Source organism: Notolepis coatsorum (assembly GCF_963971535.1).
Source record: "Notolepis coatsorum genome assembly, chromosome: 13".
NCBI lineage: Eukaryota > Metazoa > Chordata > Actinopteri > Aulopiformes > Paralepididae > Notolepis > Notolepis coatsorum.
Genome location: NC_140177.1, coordinates 17086856 through 17105504, shown reverse-complemented (window position 1 = coordinate 17105504; position 18649 = coordinate 17086856). Strand labels below are relative to the sequence as shown.

The 18649-nt window shown below is 42.4% G+C and overlaps 1 protein-coding gene across 1 annotated transcript in view; it reads right to left on the bottom strand.

Moving 5' to 3' along the window:
* LOC311239274 (glycogen debranching enzyme-like) overlaps positions 1–18649 on the bottom strand; it is a gene marked incomplete at its 5' end in the record, with an annotated part of 62826 nt that overhangs the window by 14567 nt on the left and 29610 nt on the right. Inside the window, 6 exon segments of the mRNA XM_084327579.1 lie at positions 199–332; positions 8073–8209; positions 9185–9315; positions 9724–9858; positions 11644–11756; positions 12480–12604. Coding sequence (XP_084183705.1) covers positions 199–332; positions 8073–8209; positions 9185–9315; positions 9724–9858; positions 11644–11756; positions 12480–12604 — 775 coding nt within the window.

Below are 18649 nucleotides of genomic sequence, written 5' to 3'. Positions count from 1 at the left end.
CAGGCCACAGCACGACTAAACCCTGGCTAGTGGAGACAAGACGAGACAGGCCACAGCACGACTAAACCCTGGCTAGTGGAGACAAGGCTGCGACTGGTGGGTGATCCAGGTATGACTGCTTTTAGCTACTGTAGATACATATATCATCAGCATTAAAATGCACACACACATGCATGCATGCACACAGAGTGTTCCTACCTGGACATGAGCTTGTAGGTGGCATCCAGGGCACAATTGTAGGCTCCTACCAATATGGCGTCGAAGTAACACGGGATCAGATAACGAGGGATGTGACGCAGGTAGTCAAACATGGCTGCCAGCCACTGGCCCACCTACAGACAGACAGAGAGGAGCTTCAAACATGGCTGCCAGCCACCGGCCCACCTACAGACAGACAGAGAGGAGCTTCAAACATGGCTGCCAGCCACCGGCCAACCTACAGACAGACAGAGAGGAGCTTCAAACATGGCTGCCAGCCACCGGCCCACCTACAGACAGACAGAGAGGAGCTTCAAACATGGCTGCCAGCCACCGGCCCACCTTCAGACAGACAGAGAGGAGCTTCAAACATGGCTGCCAGCCACCGGCCCACCTACAGACAGACAGAGAGGAGCTTCAAACATGGCTGCCAGCCACCGGCCCACCTACAGACAGACAGAGAGGAGCTTCAAACATGGCTGCCAGCCACCGGCCCACCTACAGACAGACAGAGAGGAGCTTCAAACATGGCTGCCAGCCACCGGCCAACCTTCAGACAGACAGAGAGGAGCTTCAAACATGGCTGCCACCTACAGACAGACAGAGAGACGCTTCATCACATTGAAACTTTTAGCGTTAGCCTTTAACTTTTAGCCCTGCTTGGTATCACACTTGTTTTATGTTTTGGTCGGCGTGTGGGTTGGAGTTGAGTGGGTATAAGGGAGGGGTTGCTGTTAGTAGCTAGTAGCAAATTCAGGGGGCAGCCGGGAATCAAATCTGTGTCGCCCAGACCACAGGTGACAGAGCTAACCTGCTAGGTTGTTGTTATTATTGTGATAGCTAGTATAGCTAGGTTATAGTTTGCTGGGTTGTTATTGTTGTAATAGCTCGTATAGCTAGCTGATAGTTTGCTGGGTTGTTATTGTTGTAATAGCTCGTATAGCTAGGTTATAGTTTGCTGGGTTGTTATTGTTGTAATAGCTCGTATAGCTAGGTTATAGTTTGCTGGGTTGTTATTGTTGTAATAGCTCGTATAGCTAGGTTATAGTTGGCTGGGTTGTTATTGTGGGAACATGTCTATGTTCCTCGGGTTCTATGTTCCCCGGGTTCTATGTTCCCCGCTCCCGAAAAAGCGACCGAGTTGTTTGAGGGCCAACCATGTCAGCTTGCTTCATTCTCTGTCATTACGGTAGTGTTCTCAAACGTACACGTCACGACTAAAAAAGGGTCCTATGTTCCCCGCCACTCCTGAAAAAGCAACAGAGTTGTGTGAGGGTGTAGATAGATGGTGCAACAGATTCGCACGTAGGCCTATCAAAGATAATATGTTCAATACACCATAGTATTATAAATGGGTCTTAACAAGATAGCCAACATCAGGTCACTGTATAATTAGATTTTACTAACGGGATAAACATGATAGGCCGAAGCTGCAAGAGCCTGTTGGCTGCACTGAAGTCCACCGAGTTGCTGATCCGCAAGTTGCCTTTCCAGCGCCTGGTCAGAGAAATCGCCCAGGACTTCAAGACTGACCTGCGCTTCCAAAGCTCTGCTGTCATGGCTCTTCAGGAGGCCAGTGAGGCTTATCTGGTCGGCCTGTTTGAGGACACCAACCTGTGCGCGGACCACGCCAAGAGGGTGACCATCATGCCCAAAGACATCCAGATGATCCAAAGGCTCTTTTAAGAGCCACCACCGTAATCATGAAAAATACATTCCATTAACTCATTAATTCGACATGCTTTTTTCCCCACCTACCCAACCTAATACAGTTTCTTCCCCCTCAAATGTATACTCTCTTTTTAGAAACTCTGTCTATATATATATATAGGCTTATATATTATTCTGTATTTATATACTGTATATATAGGCTACATTATTCTGTATTTTTCTCAAACGAAATCAAAGAAATACAGTAGAGATATCTGTCAATAATCAATCCAAAATAAGCTTTTATTGCATACACACATCCTACGGCCTGCTGTCTCCTGTTTTAAACACAAGGTGGCACCAGAGTGCTTCAGATGATCTGTAGATGACTTTGTTAACATCTGCAATAAAAATATATATACAGTACATCATCTGTTTTATCTAATAAGATAACGTTCACTGTTCACGTTTTCATTCCAATTGATTCATTTCTATTGCAGTAAAATGGGATACTTTTTGTATAATATATAGGCTACATTTAATTGTTAATTAATACTAAATTATTGTTATTTGTTAGGCTATTATTTAGGGCAATTTTAAGGCAATAAACTGTTTTATCTACTGTAATTCGATGACTGCTCAAAGTCTAATGCCTATAACGCCAGTAGTAGTAGTATGTACAAATATTCAATAAATAGGCATATTTGGCTGTTTGGATGATGAAATAGAAGATATAATTAAGAACAAGAACACGGCACTCGCGCTATCGGCTCTCGGCTCTCTCTCGGCTCTCGCTCTCTCTCGGCTAGAAATTAATTAATATGAAACTGTGGTACACCGTACAATCAATAACACTTTAAAATACTCGAGTGACTGACGGACATTTCCCGATAGCGCGATCTCTCCAAACCTGTATATAAGTACATTAATATGAAACTGTTGTTTCCCCCCCGGGATATATAGGAGGGGCACTGGAAGTTATGTTGTTGCCATGGTTACACGCGAGAGAACAGCTGTGTGAATGAATGAATGAATGAAAACTTTATTTAACAGATTGCAGAATGGGTACAATACAGTACGGCTCAATACATACAATTGTTAAGGGGATGCAGACCTGAGAAAGACGTTTGTCTTGTTTCCATCAGGGTCCCCCATTTTCAATTCATATAGACATTTATGACATACACAACATACATGACATTTATGGCATAGGGACATATAGGTATTTAGTACTGATACATTTGTGACATAGGCGGTATTCAAATATACAGTACTGTTACCCCTAGATCCTGACAGAGTATATACATATGATGGGGAGGGGACTGTACATTAGGAGGGGGTGGGTGGGTGGGAGGGAAATATACATACGGCGGGGAGGGAATATATACATGCGGTGGGGAGGAGACTGTCTATTAGGAGGTGGTGGGGGTTTTGGGCATTTACGGTGGCCAGTTTCGAATTGCAGCCTCCCGTAGGTGCTCTTTAAGGGCGGTTTTGAATGTGGGCAGGGATTCACATTCCTTTACAGCTTTGGGTAGGGCGTTCCACATTGTTGTGGCATAATTGCGGAACGTGTTTAGTCCCTTGTTTGAGCCGAATCTGGGTTTAACATGATTTGTTGAGCTTCCTCTGGTGTAGTGGTTGTGGTATTCACTGACCTTTGGGAAGTATTTTGACATGTACATGGGCACCCCGGTCGTATAGTGTATCTTGTAGACCAGGCCCATTGCAAGTTGCTGTACTCTGTCGTCTACTCTAAGCCATCCTAGGTTGGCAAAGTGGGCAGGGGTGAGGTGGGTTCTGGGGTTCAGGTCAAGTAGTAGTCTGACCAGTTTGTTTTGTGATGTTTGTAATTTTGTTTTAAGCGCCTTTGAGGTGCTTTGGTACCATGAGGTGCACGCATAGTCATAGTACCCTTGAATGAGTGCTCCTGCCAGAGTCTTCAGGGTATTCTTGTTTACCAGAGAGGAGATCCGGTACAAGAATCTAGTTCGTTGGTTGACTTTTTTTATTACATTGGATGCCATTTTGTCACAGGAAAGATTTGCCTCTAGGATGGAACCCAGGTAGGTAATTTCGTCTTTCCTTGTGACAATATTGTCACCCACTGTAACTGAGAAACCGTCGGTCTTGCTGAGTTTGTTATTTGAACCGAAGAGAATGGACTCTGTTTTGAACATAAGCGAAGTGTTTTGGACCTGTATGTAACGGTTGAGTCTGGAATTAAACGACACAAAAGAAACATAAAACTATCCTCATTCTTCAATGACGGTATGACAGAACGCTACAATATTATCTTTGATAGGCCTACGTGCGAATCTGTTGCACCGCCGGTAGCCGGTGCGCTCTTACGGGCAGCCTTGGTGGAGAGCTGCGGTCTGGACCAGGGAACATAGAACCTTTATTTCAGCGGGGAACATAGGACCCTTTTTTTGTTCGGGAGCGGCGGGACCGGGGAACATAGAACCTTTTTTTCGGGAGCAGGGAACTTTGATTGATTGATTGATTGATTGAAAAGTTTATTAACAGATTGCAGAATGGGTACAGTACAGTACAGCTCAATACATACAATTGTTAAGGGGATGCAGACCAGAGAAAGACTTTCGACTTGTTTACATCAGGGTCCCCCATTTTCAATTCATCATAACATATATGACATACATGACATACAGATAGACAGTACTGCTACATCTATACATTTATGACATATCAGATTTGCAAATACAGTACTGTTTGTGATACAAAAGTGTCCAGAAAAGGAGTGTATATACATTTGGCATAGAAACTGTACATTGGAGGAGGTTGGTTGGGTGGGGTGGGGTTGGGTGGGTTGGGTGAGGGCTGTACATTGGAGGTGGGGGGGGGGGGGGGGGGGGGGGGGGGTTGGGAAGGGGACACACACACATTTTACACTGTACATTGGAATATTGACAAAGCCTTACTTGGTCATTTACTGTACAACTAGGTTAGGACATTTGTAGGGGCCAGTTTCGAATTGCAGTCTCACGTAGGTGTTTTTTGAGAGTGTTTTTGAAGGTGGGTAGTGATTCACATTCCTTTACAGCTTTAGGCAGGGCGTTCCACATTGATGTGGCATAATTGCGAAACGTGTTTAGTCCCTTGTTTGATCCGAATCTGGGTTTTACATGATTTGTGGAGCTCCCTCTGGTGTTGTGATCGTGGTATTCACTGACCTTTGGGAAGTATTTTGACATGTACATGGGTACCTTGGTCGCGTAGTGTATCTTGTAGACCAGGCCCATTGCAAGTTGCTGTACTCTGTCGTCTACTCTAAGCCATCCTAGGTTGTCAAAGTGGGCAGGGGTGAGGTGGGTTCTAGGAGTCAGGTCAAGTAGTAGTCTGACTAGCTTGTTTTGAGATGTTTGTAATTTGTTTCTTAGTGCCTTTGAGGTGCTTTGGTACCATGAGGTGCAAGCATAGTCGTAGTACCCTTGAATGAGTGCTCCTGCTAGAGTCTTCAGGGTATTCTTGTTTACCAGAGAGGAGATCCGGTACAAGAATCGCGTTCGTTGGTTGACTTTTTTTATTACATTGGATGCCATTTTGTCACAGGAAAGATTAGCCTCTAGGATGGAACCCAGGTAGGTAATTTCATCTTTCCTTGTGATAATATTGTCACCCACTGTAACCGAGAAGCCGTCGGTCTTGCTGAGTTTGTTATTTGAACCGAAGAGAATGGACTCTGTTTTGCCCATGTGTAATGATAGTTTGTTGTCGGCGAGCCATATGCAGATTTTGCCTAGTTCCGAGCTGAGGGCTTTTTCAACCTGTAACTTGTTCTTGTCAGAGACCAGCAGGGCTGAGTCGTCCGCAAACAGGAACAAGTTGCAGTCACAAGCTGACGACATGTCATTTGCATAAATTAGGAATAGTAGCGGTCCTAGTATGCTTCCTTGTGGAACACCACAGCTCACTGTGAGGGGGGGGGATAGTGTACCGTTTACTTCCACCATCTGTTCCCTCCCCTCCAGGTAGGATTGTATCCAGCTCACTGATAAACTATCAAAACCAATTGCTTTTAGCTTGTCAATCAGAATGGTGTGATTGACAGTGTCGAAGGCCTTTTGTAGGTCCAGCATGACCATGTCGCAGTATTTGCCCGCGTCCACCTCTTGTTTGATGTGGTCGTTCAAGTAGAGAAGGCATGTGTCAGTGGAGTGGGATGTTCTGAAGCCAGATTGGAATTCGTAGATTAGATTTTTTTCCGCGAGGTACTTTTCGATCTGTTCGTATACTATTTTTTCCATGACTTTCGAGATGGATGTAAGGATAGAAACGGGGCGGTAGTTACCCGGGTCTAATTTGCTGCCCTTTTTGTGCAGGGGTGTTACTCTCGCAATTTTGAAGTCCTTGGGGACGTGTCCCTGTTTTATGGAGAGGTTTATTATGTGTGTGATGACTGGGGTGATGGCTGCTGCTGAGTCTCTGAGGAATTTGGAGGGGATGTTGTCATGGCCAGTGGCCTTGTTTGGTTGGAGGGCGCTCAGTTTTTTGAGTACCTCATCTGTAGTTACTATTTCCAGTTTGAAGTCGTCTTTGTGGACGCCTAGGTTCTTGTAGTATGCTACTATGTGTTCTACCCCATACTGCCCTGAGTGGGAGGGTAGTTTGTTTACCAGTGTTGTGGCTATGTTTGTGAAGAAAGTGTTTAAGTAATTGGCTACATCCAGCTTGTCTGTGATGAGCGTGTTGTCCGTCTTTATGTTTATGTTTGAGAACCTGGTTTTGAGTTTTTTACTGCAGCCTAGTTGATTGTTGAGTAATTTCCAAAGTTCACGTGGTTTATTTTTGTTTTCCTCGGTTTTGTCATTGATGACATTTTTTTTAGCAGTTTTGATCATGGAGTTTACGTCATTTCTTAGTCTGTTTCTTTCTAGTTTGAGTTCAGTCACGTGGTCTTGGAGTTCACTGCTCGTGCTTTTGGTAAGCTTTGACTGACTTTTACTAAACTCAGAGCATTTTTTGTCTCTGGCTTTCATAGCGGTCAGTATTTCAGTGTGCATCCATGGCTCAGCGCGATTTTTTACCCTGGTGGTTCTTAGGGGGGCCATGTTGTTTAGTATTGATGAAAATTTGGTTTTGAAGCCAAGCCAAGTTTCTTCAACCAGTGTACCATTGAGTTCATCTGACCAGTCCAGACTCTCCAGTTCAAGGTTAAAGGCCTCGCTAGAGTAGGTTTTGAGGTCTCTAGATGTGACTGTTTTGTGACAGCCAGCCTTTAGTTTTAGCTTTTTGCGGGTACAGAATATCATATAATGATCACTTAACCCGCATGCTATAACCCCTTTATTGGATATCTTGGACTTGTCAGAGGTCAGTATGAGGTCAATGGTAGTCTGAGTTGATTCACATATCCTTGTGGGTTGGGTGATTAGTTGGCTGAGGCCGTGCAGATCACAAAACCTATTGAAGGATTTGAAGACGGGTGCATCTTTTTGTTGCATATCCGTGTTCCAATCCCCAATAAGAATTTTTTCCGCATCCTCAGCTCCAGCTAAGCACACATCCATAGTATCATAAAAGCCAGTTTGATCTGGCGGTCTGTATATTGTGCCGACTAGAACAGATTTTGCCCTTTCAAATAAAATTTCCACCCATACGGTTTCAATTGTCTCATGATGAAGGTCAGTACGGGTAATGAATTTGGTGTCCTTATGTATGTACATACAAACACCACCTCCATACTGGTTTCTGTCATTACGGACGATAGTATAGTTCTCTATTTCTATTTCAGGAACCTTTTTTAATAGAAAAAACGGGGAACATAGAACCAGGGGAACATAGAACCCGGGAAACATAGGGATGACCCCGTTATTGTTATAATAGCTGATATAGCTAGGTTATAGTTTGCTGGGTTGTTATTGTTGTAATAGCTAGTATAGCTAGGTTCTAGTTTGCTGGGTTGTTTTTGTTGTAATAGCTGGTATAGCTAGGTTCTAGTTTTCTGGGTTGTTATTGTTGTGATAGCTAGTATAGCTAGGTTATAGTTTGCTGGGTTGTTATTGTTGTAATAGCTGGTATAGCTAGGTTATAGTTTGCTGGGTTGTTATTGTTATAATAGCTGGTATAGCTAGCTGATAGCTTGCTATGTTGTTGTTGTGTGTGCTGTGAGAAGGCAGCACTGACGAGAGCTCCTAGCAGTTTAGTCCTTTGTTTACCTGCACATTGTTGGAGAAAAACACAGAGAGTAACGGTAGTCTTACCGGTACTAGAGCGCCTCCCTTGTTGACCAGTCTGCTCGATACGTAGTCCATCAGCCAGTCTCCTTGTCTCAGGTTGTCACACAGCGGGTGGCCCAGGTCATTGTTAGGACGCACGTCTGCCAGCAGGGATATCAGACCTACAACACAATGACAACAAGCCCAACCTAGTAACGACCCAACATAGTAACAAGCCCACCATAGTAACAAGCCCACCGTAGTAACAGGCCCATCCAAGTAACAGGCCCATCCTAGTAACAAGCCCACCGTAGTAACAACCCAACATAGTAACAAGCCCACCGTAGTAACAACCCAACATAGTAACAAGCCCACCGTAGTAACAACCCAACATAGTAACAAGCCCACCGTAGTAACAACCCAACATAGTAACAAGCTCATCCTAGTAACAAGCCCACTGTAGTAACAAGCCCACCGTAGTAACAAGCCCACCGTAGTAACAAGCCCAATGTAGTAACAATCCCATCCCAGTAACAAGCCTACCGTAGTAACAAGCCCATCCTAGTAACAAGCCCACCGTAGTAACAATCCCATCCCAGTAACAAGTCCACCCTAGTAACAAGCCCATCATAGTAACAAGCCCACCATAGTAACAAGTCCACCCTAGTAACAAGCCCACCATAGTAAAAACCCCATCCTAGTAACAAGCCCACCGTAGTAACAAGCCCACCGTAGTAACAAGCCCACCGTAGTAACAAGCCCATCCTAGTAACAAGCCCACCATAGTAAAAACCCCATCCTAGTAACAAGCCCACCGTAGTAACAAGCCCACCGTAGTAACAAGCCCACCGTAGTAACAAGCCCACTGTAGTAACAATCCCATCCCAGTAACAAGCCCACCGTAGTAACAATCCCATCCCAGTAACAAGCACACTGTAGTAACAATCCCATCCCAGTAACAAGCCCACCATAGTAACAATCCCATCCCAGTAACAGGCCCACTGTAGTAACAAGTCCACCGTAGTAACAATCCCATCCCAGTAACAAGCCCACCGTAGTAACAAGCCCACCGTAGTAACAAGCCCACCGTAGTAACAAGCCCACCGTAGTAACAAGCCCACCCTATATAGTGTAGTGTAGTATCTATTACATTGTACCTTGCAGCCCTGCGTACTTCAAGCTCTGCCAGCCTGGGAAGCCGTAGCAGCCTCCTCCATCTTCCTGCTCCTCAGAGTCGCAGCGGAACAACAACATGTTCATCTCTGCTAGAGTCAGTTTAGACATCAACCTGTACAAGAACAACATGTTCATCTCTGCTAGAGTCAGTTTAGACATCAACCTGTACAAGAACAACATGTTCATCTCAGCTAGAGTCAGTTTAGACATCAACCTGTACAAGAACAACATGTTAATCTCAGCTAGAGTCACTTTAGACATGATACAGAGACACACACACACATGTACGTGTGTGTGTATGTATGTGTGTGCTTGTGCGTGTGTGTGCTTGTGCGTGTGTCTGGGTGTGCTTGTACGTGTGTGTGTGTGTGTGTGTGTGTGTGTGCTTGTGCGTGTGTGTGTGTGTGCTTGTACGTGTGTGCGTGTGTGTGTGTGTGTGTGTGTGTGTGTGTGTGTGTGTGTGTGTGTGTGTGTGTGTGTGTGTGTGTGTGTGTGTGTGCGTGTGTGTGTGCGTGCTCACTGGGCCAGTGGTTCCTGCAGGCCAGGGGGGGTGTGTGTGTCTGCGATGCTTCCTGGATGGTACTTGGGGCTGAACTGGGTCAGATGGTGCCTCAGGACACCGACCAGCTCCTGGGCTCTGGGGTCCAGACTCACCCTGGAGGCAACAAGCACTACTTTAACACCTGGGCCCTGTTCCTCGTACCTGGCTAACTGAGTTAGCCAGATCATTTTCAGGATAACTTGACATAAGCCAGACCTTTCGGTTCCCCGAAGCGCGATTGTCTAAATCACTATGGCAACAGATCAGAACGTTTTAACCTGTTCCAGCACAGGGTTTAGTTCAGTTAGCTGGATAAACTGGCCACGCCCTCGCAAAGAAATGCCAGCTCTCCTCACAGATCCCATTATACCATTCTGAATTATGTTTTTGTGCTTCGTTTTTCTAGAGGGGGCTTTTGAAATGTAAAATAATAGACAAAAGATTCTGATAATAAATCATATTCAGCCTATGGATTTACTTTGTCCTAAATAATGCATGTCATAGTTATACGGATACGGCACTCACGAGTCGCGACACACACTATGTGGTTATTTTAATAACGGAACATTGCAAATGTGAATCCCGCAGCGATATTTTTAATGAATGAAACCTGTCGGGCGTTTGGCTCTGATTCGTTTCATATTCTTTGCTGTGGATGTATTTGCTTAACGGAGCGCCCAAATTGTGTTTCATTCAAGCATAAATTGAAGCGTCTTTATGCATGGATTGTGGATATGAATTACGAGGAATCTGAATCTGTGGATTGTTGAATTGTATCACTCACACGTTGTGATATTGTAACTGGGATTAAAATGTCTGAGGAGATACGCTGTTTGACGGATTTGATGACGTGGACGTGACTTGAGAAATTGAATGAGCATTTGACGTTTTGATGAATGAATTTGAGAAAATGCATTTATCTGTTATCTGATGATGAACATGAGGTGTCACTGGTATAAACCAAAGGTTAATCAATTCAATGCATGTATGGATGATGTCCGAAACAGATTAAAACCTGATTAATAGTGAAACTGTATCTCCCTCCAAGCCTCTCTGACACATTATTTCGGGGGTCGCGCCTTGAAAACGTTGGGAACCATGTATTTATATATAAAGTACAATACCTAAACCGAGCGCATACAGTACAGATATCCTCATAAGTATCTATTAATTCGTATCAATTAGATACTCTTTGGGCTTGTTTTTATCTACAGTACTTATTCTGAAAAAGTTGAACTAATTATTTTCGCTAGCAAGATCTCATTTGATTATTCATTACATTAAGCCTAGTGCCAGCAGGCACATTTAAAGAAATATAATCTGATTGATTGGGGTAATGAGGGACTTAAAATTAGCCTATAGATATGCATTTAACTTGTCGGCGAGGCTATTGAGCCGTACTGTATTGTACCCATTCTGCAATCTGTTATAAAGTTTTCAATCAATCAATCAATCAATGCCGTTAGAAAATCAGGATTTCTGCGATCGATACCTGCTGTATTTTCAGGTGAGGCGGCCGTGCGCAATTATCCTGAGTATCAAGTCTGGTTCGAATTAACAAGACTGAATCAGCGTTCGAGGAACAGGGAAAGCCTGGATTTACTCATCAGGTTAAATCTGGCTAATGGGACTTTTGATCAACTTAGTTGAACCAGGTACGGGGAATAGGGCCCTGAACAGAACTCACACAAATAACAAACACAATCAACAGAACGTACAGAATCTTCAGTCATAAAATCCTGGAGTCCATCTTATCTGTCCAGTAAGGAGACACGGTTTAATTAGTCCATGTGTGTGTGTGTGTGTGTGTGTGTGTGTGTGTGTGTGTGTGTGTGTGTGTGTGTGTGTGTGTGTGTGTGTGTGTGTGTGTGTGTGTGTGTGTGTGTGTGTGTGTGTTACCTGAAGGCGATGACACTGCCAGGAGTCAGTTTCTGGAAGGTGATTTCTTGGACAAACTCTGAGCGGCCTTTAGACGTAACTCCTGCCTGTTTCACTACTGAGCTCTCCTTTAACTACACAACACACATAAATATTACACTATTATTAATATTAATATTATTATTGTTACAGTTACTGCTATTGTTATTATTATTAATAATAATAATATTATTATTATTATTATTATTATTATTATTATTATTATTATTATTATTATTATTATTATTATTATTATTATTATTATTATTATTAGTAGTAGTAGTGGTACTAGTAGTAGTAGTAGTAGTAGTAGTAGTAATAGTGGTAGTAGTAGTAGTGGTACTAGTAGTAGTAGTAGTAGTAGTAGTAGTAGTAGTAGTAGTAGTAGTAGTAGTAGTAGTAGTAGTAGTAGTAGTAGTAGTAGTAGTAATAGTGGTACTAGTAGTAGTAGTAGTAATAGTTGTACTAGTAGTAGTAGTAATAGTTGAACTAGTAGTAGTAGTAGTTGAACTAGTAGTAGTAGTAATAGTTGTACTAGTAGTAGTAGTAATAGTTAAACTAGTAGTAGTAGTAGTAGTAGTAGTAGTAGTAGTAGTAATAGTTGTACTAGTAGTAGCAGTAGTAGCAGTAGTAGTAGTAGTAGTAGTAGTAGTAGTAGTAGTAGTAGTAGTAGTAGTAGTAGTAATAGTTGTACTAGTAGTAGTAGTAGTAGTAGTAGTAGTAGTAGTAGTAGTAGTAGTAGTAGTAGTAGTAGTAGTAATAGTTGTACTAGTAGTAGTAGTAATAATACTACTCATAATACTCAGCATAGCATCTACCTGAATATGTTCTTTGATCTCCACAGTGAACTCAGGCATTCCGTTGATGAAGTTCTGATCCTTCGTATAACTCCCAGCTTTACGTTCCACTGTCCTAGCCTCCAGAACCACCTCCTCGATCTTCCCTGGAGAGAGAGAGGGGGGAGGGGGAGAGAGAGAGGGGGAGAGAGAGAGAGAGAGAGAGAGAGAGAGAGAGAGAGAGAGAGAGAGAGAGAGAGAGAGAGAGAGAGAGAGAGAGAGAGAGAGAGAGAGGGGAGGGGGGGAGAGATAGATCATTATTATTATAATTATTATTATTATTATTATTATTATTATTATTATTATTATTATTATTATTCTTACTATTATTACTATTATTATTACTAATATTATTCCTACAATTATTATTATTATTATTATTATTATTATTATTATTATTATTATTATTATTATTATTATTATTATTATTATTATTATTATTATTATTATTGTTTATTATTACTATTATTATTATTATTATTATTATTATTATTATTATTATTATTATTATTATTATTATTATTATTATTATTATTATTATTATTATTATTCCTATGATTATTATTATTATTGTGTTTATTATTATTATTATTATTATTATTATTATTATTATTATTATTATTATTATTATTATTATTATTATTGTGTTTATTATTACTATTATTATTATTTTTTTGTATTTTATTTTTTTATTATTTTTTAAACAAACACATAAACAAACATGACAACACACAATAGGATATACAAATACACATATGCTCCAGCTCGTACCCCCCTCTCCCGGACCCCCCATTGGATAATCCAACCATTATAATTTGTTCCTAACCAGATACTACCATTATATGCTGGCTTTTATTCTCTCCACCACTTCTAACCACATTGCCATTTTGGATTCATTGAGACCCAAAATTCTAGCTGTTGATATTTCTTGATAAATCACATCGAGATATGTAAGAATCCAGACCTTACGGCACATTTTTTTCGGTTGAAACCATCGTGATGCTATCAGCTTTTTAGCCACTGTGATACCGGATAAAACCAATCTCTTTAGCTGTGGAGGTACTGCATGCTCAAATACATCATTCAGCAGTAATACAGAGGGGTGTACAGGTATATCCAGAGTTAAGAGATTTGACAATTGCTGGGTCACTTCTTTCCAAAATATCTTAACTGGTGGGCAGTCCCAGTACATGTGCATAAATGTCCCTTCGTCCCCATTTGTACATAAGGAGCATTTGGAGTCTTGTTTAAGACCCATTTTGTTCATTCTTATAGGAGTTAAGTATGTCCTGTGAATATAGTTAAGATTGATTTGTTGATGGTCCGGGTTCCTTGATGCAAGGCGTACATTTGCCCAGGCTTCTTGCCAGTCAAAGTCTATCTCCAGGTCTGGTATATCCCTCCTCCAGACTGAGTCTAGATGTAGGGTTTCATACGAGGCCGTTAGTAATTGATGATAAAAATCTGAAACAAAACCTCTCAATGTCTCTCTTTCATAGAAGAATTTGTGGTATCTGTGGTGTACAATTGGTATCCTTAATGGAACACCGTGAGCCTTCAAACATGCCAATAACTGTGCGTAAAAATAATATGAGGACTTGGTGAGATTAAATTTTTTGCATATCTCATCAAAACTACAAAAACCCTGTTTGTTGAAAACGTCTCCTAATGTGTGTATGCCTTGCTTTTCCCATCTAGGGAATCTTATAGGTTGTTTTCCAATCAAGAGTGCATTGTTATTGAATAAGGGAGTATGATTATGCCATTTATGTGGGATAGTCTTTTTTTTGTGTTTCACGCCATATCCGGATTGCATGAGTGATTATGGGGCCAAATTTCCGTTCGCATTGCTTAATTGATAATTTGGTGTACACTATGTCCTTCAGCCTATGTGGAGCTACTATATTTTCTTCTAAATTTCTCCAGGATACTGATGCTTGGGGATCAAACCATGTTGTCAGTGGTCTTAAAGTGTATGCCTTAAAATAGTGGTAGAAATCTGGAAATGCCATACCACCGTCTGCTTTGTTTCTCTGTGCGGTGGATCTTTTTATACGTTATTACTATTATTATTTGTATTATTATTATTATTATTAACAGTATTATCATCATTATTATTATTATTATCATTATTATTATGATATCTCTGTGGGATCATTATCTTACCAGTTATGAACATGTTGCCCAGTTGTTTGCGTTTTAGAGGTTATATCATCTATATTATTATTATTATTATTATTATTATTATTATTATTATTATTATTATTATTATTATTATTATTATTATTATTATTGTGTTTATTATCATTATTATATTACTATTATTATTATTATTAACAGTATTATTATTGTGTTTATTATCATTCTTCTTCTTCTTATTATTATTGTGTTTATTATTATTATATTACTATTATTATTATTATTATTATTATTAACACTATGATCGCCGGGGACGAGATTACACGTCATTCCTAGCCATGCTCATTCTGCCGAAGACGCCGTAACTCGTCTTTGATGTCAATATTTCAAAAATCTGTCATCGAAATCATATTTCCTTTCCGGAGCCCTGAGACACACTGCTGATCTCCTCTCAACTCTCTAGCGGTTCAAGAGCGCCATCTGGTGGCCGATCGGCAGATCGCCAACCGGAAATGAACCTTTGAACCGGAAGTGCTCATCCATATGTGGTCCGGGCACTCGCTATCGTTAGAGAGACTCCGTCTTGATACAGTGAACATCGATCGGTGCAAATAACTCGAAAAAACAACATGATACTACTATTATACAACCTGGAAATGGATCGGGCATTTCTCCATCCCATAATAGAAAAAATTCTGTTCCACGCTCATCTGCCAGCGGCGCGAGGAAGCCACGGTGAGTTTCAACGTTATTTTCTAACGTCTTCTATACTAACTGATTTGATGAACATATGACCCACTCTGGATGAATCATCTAACGCTGCCCACGGAATTATAAACGATCCCCCGCCCATCCGGTCATCATCAGATGATACGTAGAAACTTCTAGAATCACGTCCAGTTGAAATTTTTTATCTCGCGCTGATTGCTATCAAACTGTATTTCATCATCAATATAATGCATTTGGAGCTATAAATCAAGTTCTGGAGAAAGCTGCAGAAAACGATAAAAACATACTTATACTTTAGACCATATTTTAGTATGAATATGTGAATGAAAAAGTTTAACGTTGCTACACCCTGAACAATACATATAGGACATTGAATGGGCCATAATAATGGCAATTTAGCAATAGAATTTAAAAAGTTATAGCCCTGCAAAGAAGGGGAACTTCTCCATAGACAAATAGAGCTGGCGAGGGATGGTAAATTATGAATTTAACCCATGGCGATTAAAGTGTTAACAGTATTATTATTATTATTATTATTATTATTATTATTATTATTATTATTATTATTATTATTATTATTATTATTATTATTATTATTATTATTATTATTATTATTATTGTTACGAAGGATCAGATTAAACCGAATATATATATTTATTGATTGATATATATTGCATAATATTTGTATATCGTTTGATATCCCTTGTGTATTCCTTGTACATATACACGGAATATCCCTTTAGCCTAGTACAGACCATAATATTTCGTTCTCCTATTGGACAGCGGTACCTCAGGCGCCATTGCCATACCTCCAAGGTCTGGTTCAAAGTCACCGCCAAAGACATGCCTGGGCATGAACGGTTCTGCGCAAGGATATGAGACAGGAATAAAGCTGGTACTAGTTTGTTCACCTAACGTATAAATACGGCGCAGGTGAATACAGAAGCACTTAGTCTAAGAGTTACCCAATAAGTTGAAGCCTCACCCACGATACAACGTGCGGTGAAGTATGGCCTGTTTGGCCCCAAATAGAGCATTGAGACCGCGTGCGAATTAATAACTGAAGTATCAGAGTTTAACGCTGTACCGTCGAGTTCGACCTATTCTATTAAGTCAGTAATAGTCTATTTATGTATAGTGTATCGTGCGGCTACCGTTCTACAGTGACCAGCATCACCAACGTTTCCTCGTACCAGCTAGTGTGCTTATCCAGGCTGGGCTGCTTACCCTGGCGCTTTCACCCGAGGAGCCCTAGACGAGGACCGTGTGGATTATGTACACTGGATAACCTACCGACGACTGCATAGCCCTTTTCGGCTGGATTATATTTGCTTTTGGTCCTGTAATTGATGGAGCGGAGAATAGCCTACACCCACAATTGTGTGGGATTTACCCTGTGAGGAGCCACATCGAGCCCGCCTCTCAGAAGCCTGAGGCCGGCTAGCTTTCTTCCATGCGGAGCTGCATGCTACGGAGAACAGCTGTATTCGTCTGCGGATCAAGATATTATTGCACCGTCTCCTGTACTTGGAGTCTCTTTATCATCGTTGACCCAGACTCTACTACCGACAAATCCTCTCCCCTTGCTGGCTTACGACCGGAGGGACCCTACCAGTATCTCCCGCTATATTACCAGAGTACCATAGATATAATTCCTATGATTCAGGTTGTATTATTATCTCCTGCGTAATATGAGAATGGACATACGTTATTGATTTGCCTACGCACATTCCTTTGCCTTATAAGCGCATCCAAAGTAAAGTATATTATGTACTATCATTGCTGCTAATAAATACTTAAATCCAGTTTTGTGTGGAACCGAATCATTGTGGGAAGTGTTCATCATAAGATACCTGTGTACTGTATGGCCAGTAGTAATGTACATAAGACAGTAGTGGTTTAATGATACCATACTTATTAATACAGTCAGGGAATTGTACCCCTCAGTTACAATTGGTCCTTCGAGCCGGAGGGTAACTAGCGTAATATTAATATAGTGGTATTAATATTGACATGGCCAATGATGAACACTCCACAAAACGGTTCTCCTAAAATAGATCGCCCGCAGCGTAGACGGCAGACACCTCAGTACTTAGAGGATTACGTTGCCAGTATACTACCTAGCTTTCTACAGACGGTAAACGCAGAAAAAGTAGATAGTAAAATTATGTCTGACCCTACCGACCAGGCTACCCCGCCAGTAGAGACCCTAGTGGGTTCTAACGTAACTGACCAAGCTCACGGTGGGGACCAGGAGGGACCTGACATGACTTTACCCCCCGCCAAGACCGAAGAAGTAGTCCCCGGAGAGCTCCAGGATAAAGAAAGCCCTCCAGGGATGGAGCCCGACCCACCACAAGAAGGGACGCGCACCCCGGAGATGGATCTCCTCGATACGCCACAGGAGAACGGATCTCCAACGAGTACTACCAGGAGCAGATCACCTCAACCAGCGTCTTCCCCCAGCGAGGCGGACAAGATGCTGGCGCAGGCCTTCATCGCCAGCCTGGCAGCCTCAATCGAGCGCGATCGACTCCAAGCACAGACGCTTAGCGAGCGCGAACATTCTTCCATGGAAAGAGAACGCCTTCAAGCGCAGCAACGGAGTGACGAAGACCGCATACGCCTAGAGATTAGACGCCTCCAGACGGAAGAGAATATGGGAAGAGACCGCGCCGAAGCCCAGCGCGCCGCCGCCGAAGCCCAGCGCGCCGCTGCCAGTGCCCAAAGAGAAGCAGAGCGCGACCTCGCTCTCACCAAGCGCGAAGCAGAGCGCGACCGATTACAAGCGCAGATAATGGAGCAGCTGATTACCAGGGCAACCCCCCCTCCCTCCGCACGGGGCTCCAGGGCCTCGTCAAGACAAGGGTCAAGGGCACCCTCCCCTACCCGATCAAGCGACCCTGAGCCCGACCACCAGAGAGAGCCTATACCCCTCTCCGAACCCCTTCCCCGACCGGTCCAAGCGAGACCCAGCTACAGGGAAGAACCGGTCTATACCGCGGAGAGGCTAAATAGACGACTACAGGATCTAGATGACCTGCCAGAGGAAGAAGAAGAGGGAGAGGAGGAGAGTCAAGCCCAACAGCATCACAGTACTCCACAGGACCAGGAGGTCCAGTACAGCCCAGACTTTACCCCCGCGGCTCTGCGCTACAGACCCCCGACTCAATTCACGGGGTGAGCTTGACGCACAACCAGCCCCGAGGAACAGCACCTGGGTACGCGGGCCTTGGTACCCAGCAGGTACCAGCCCACCACGACACGTAAGAGGAGACTCGCCT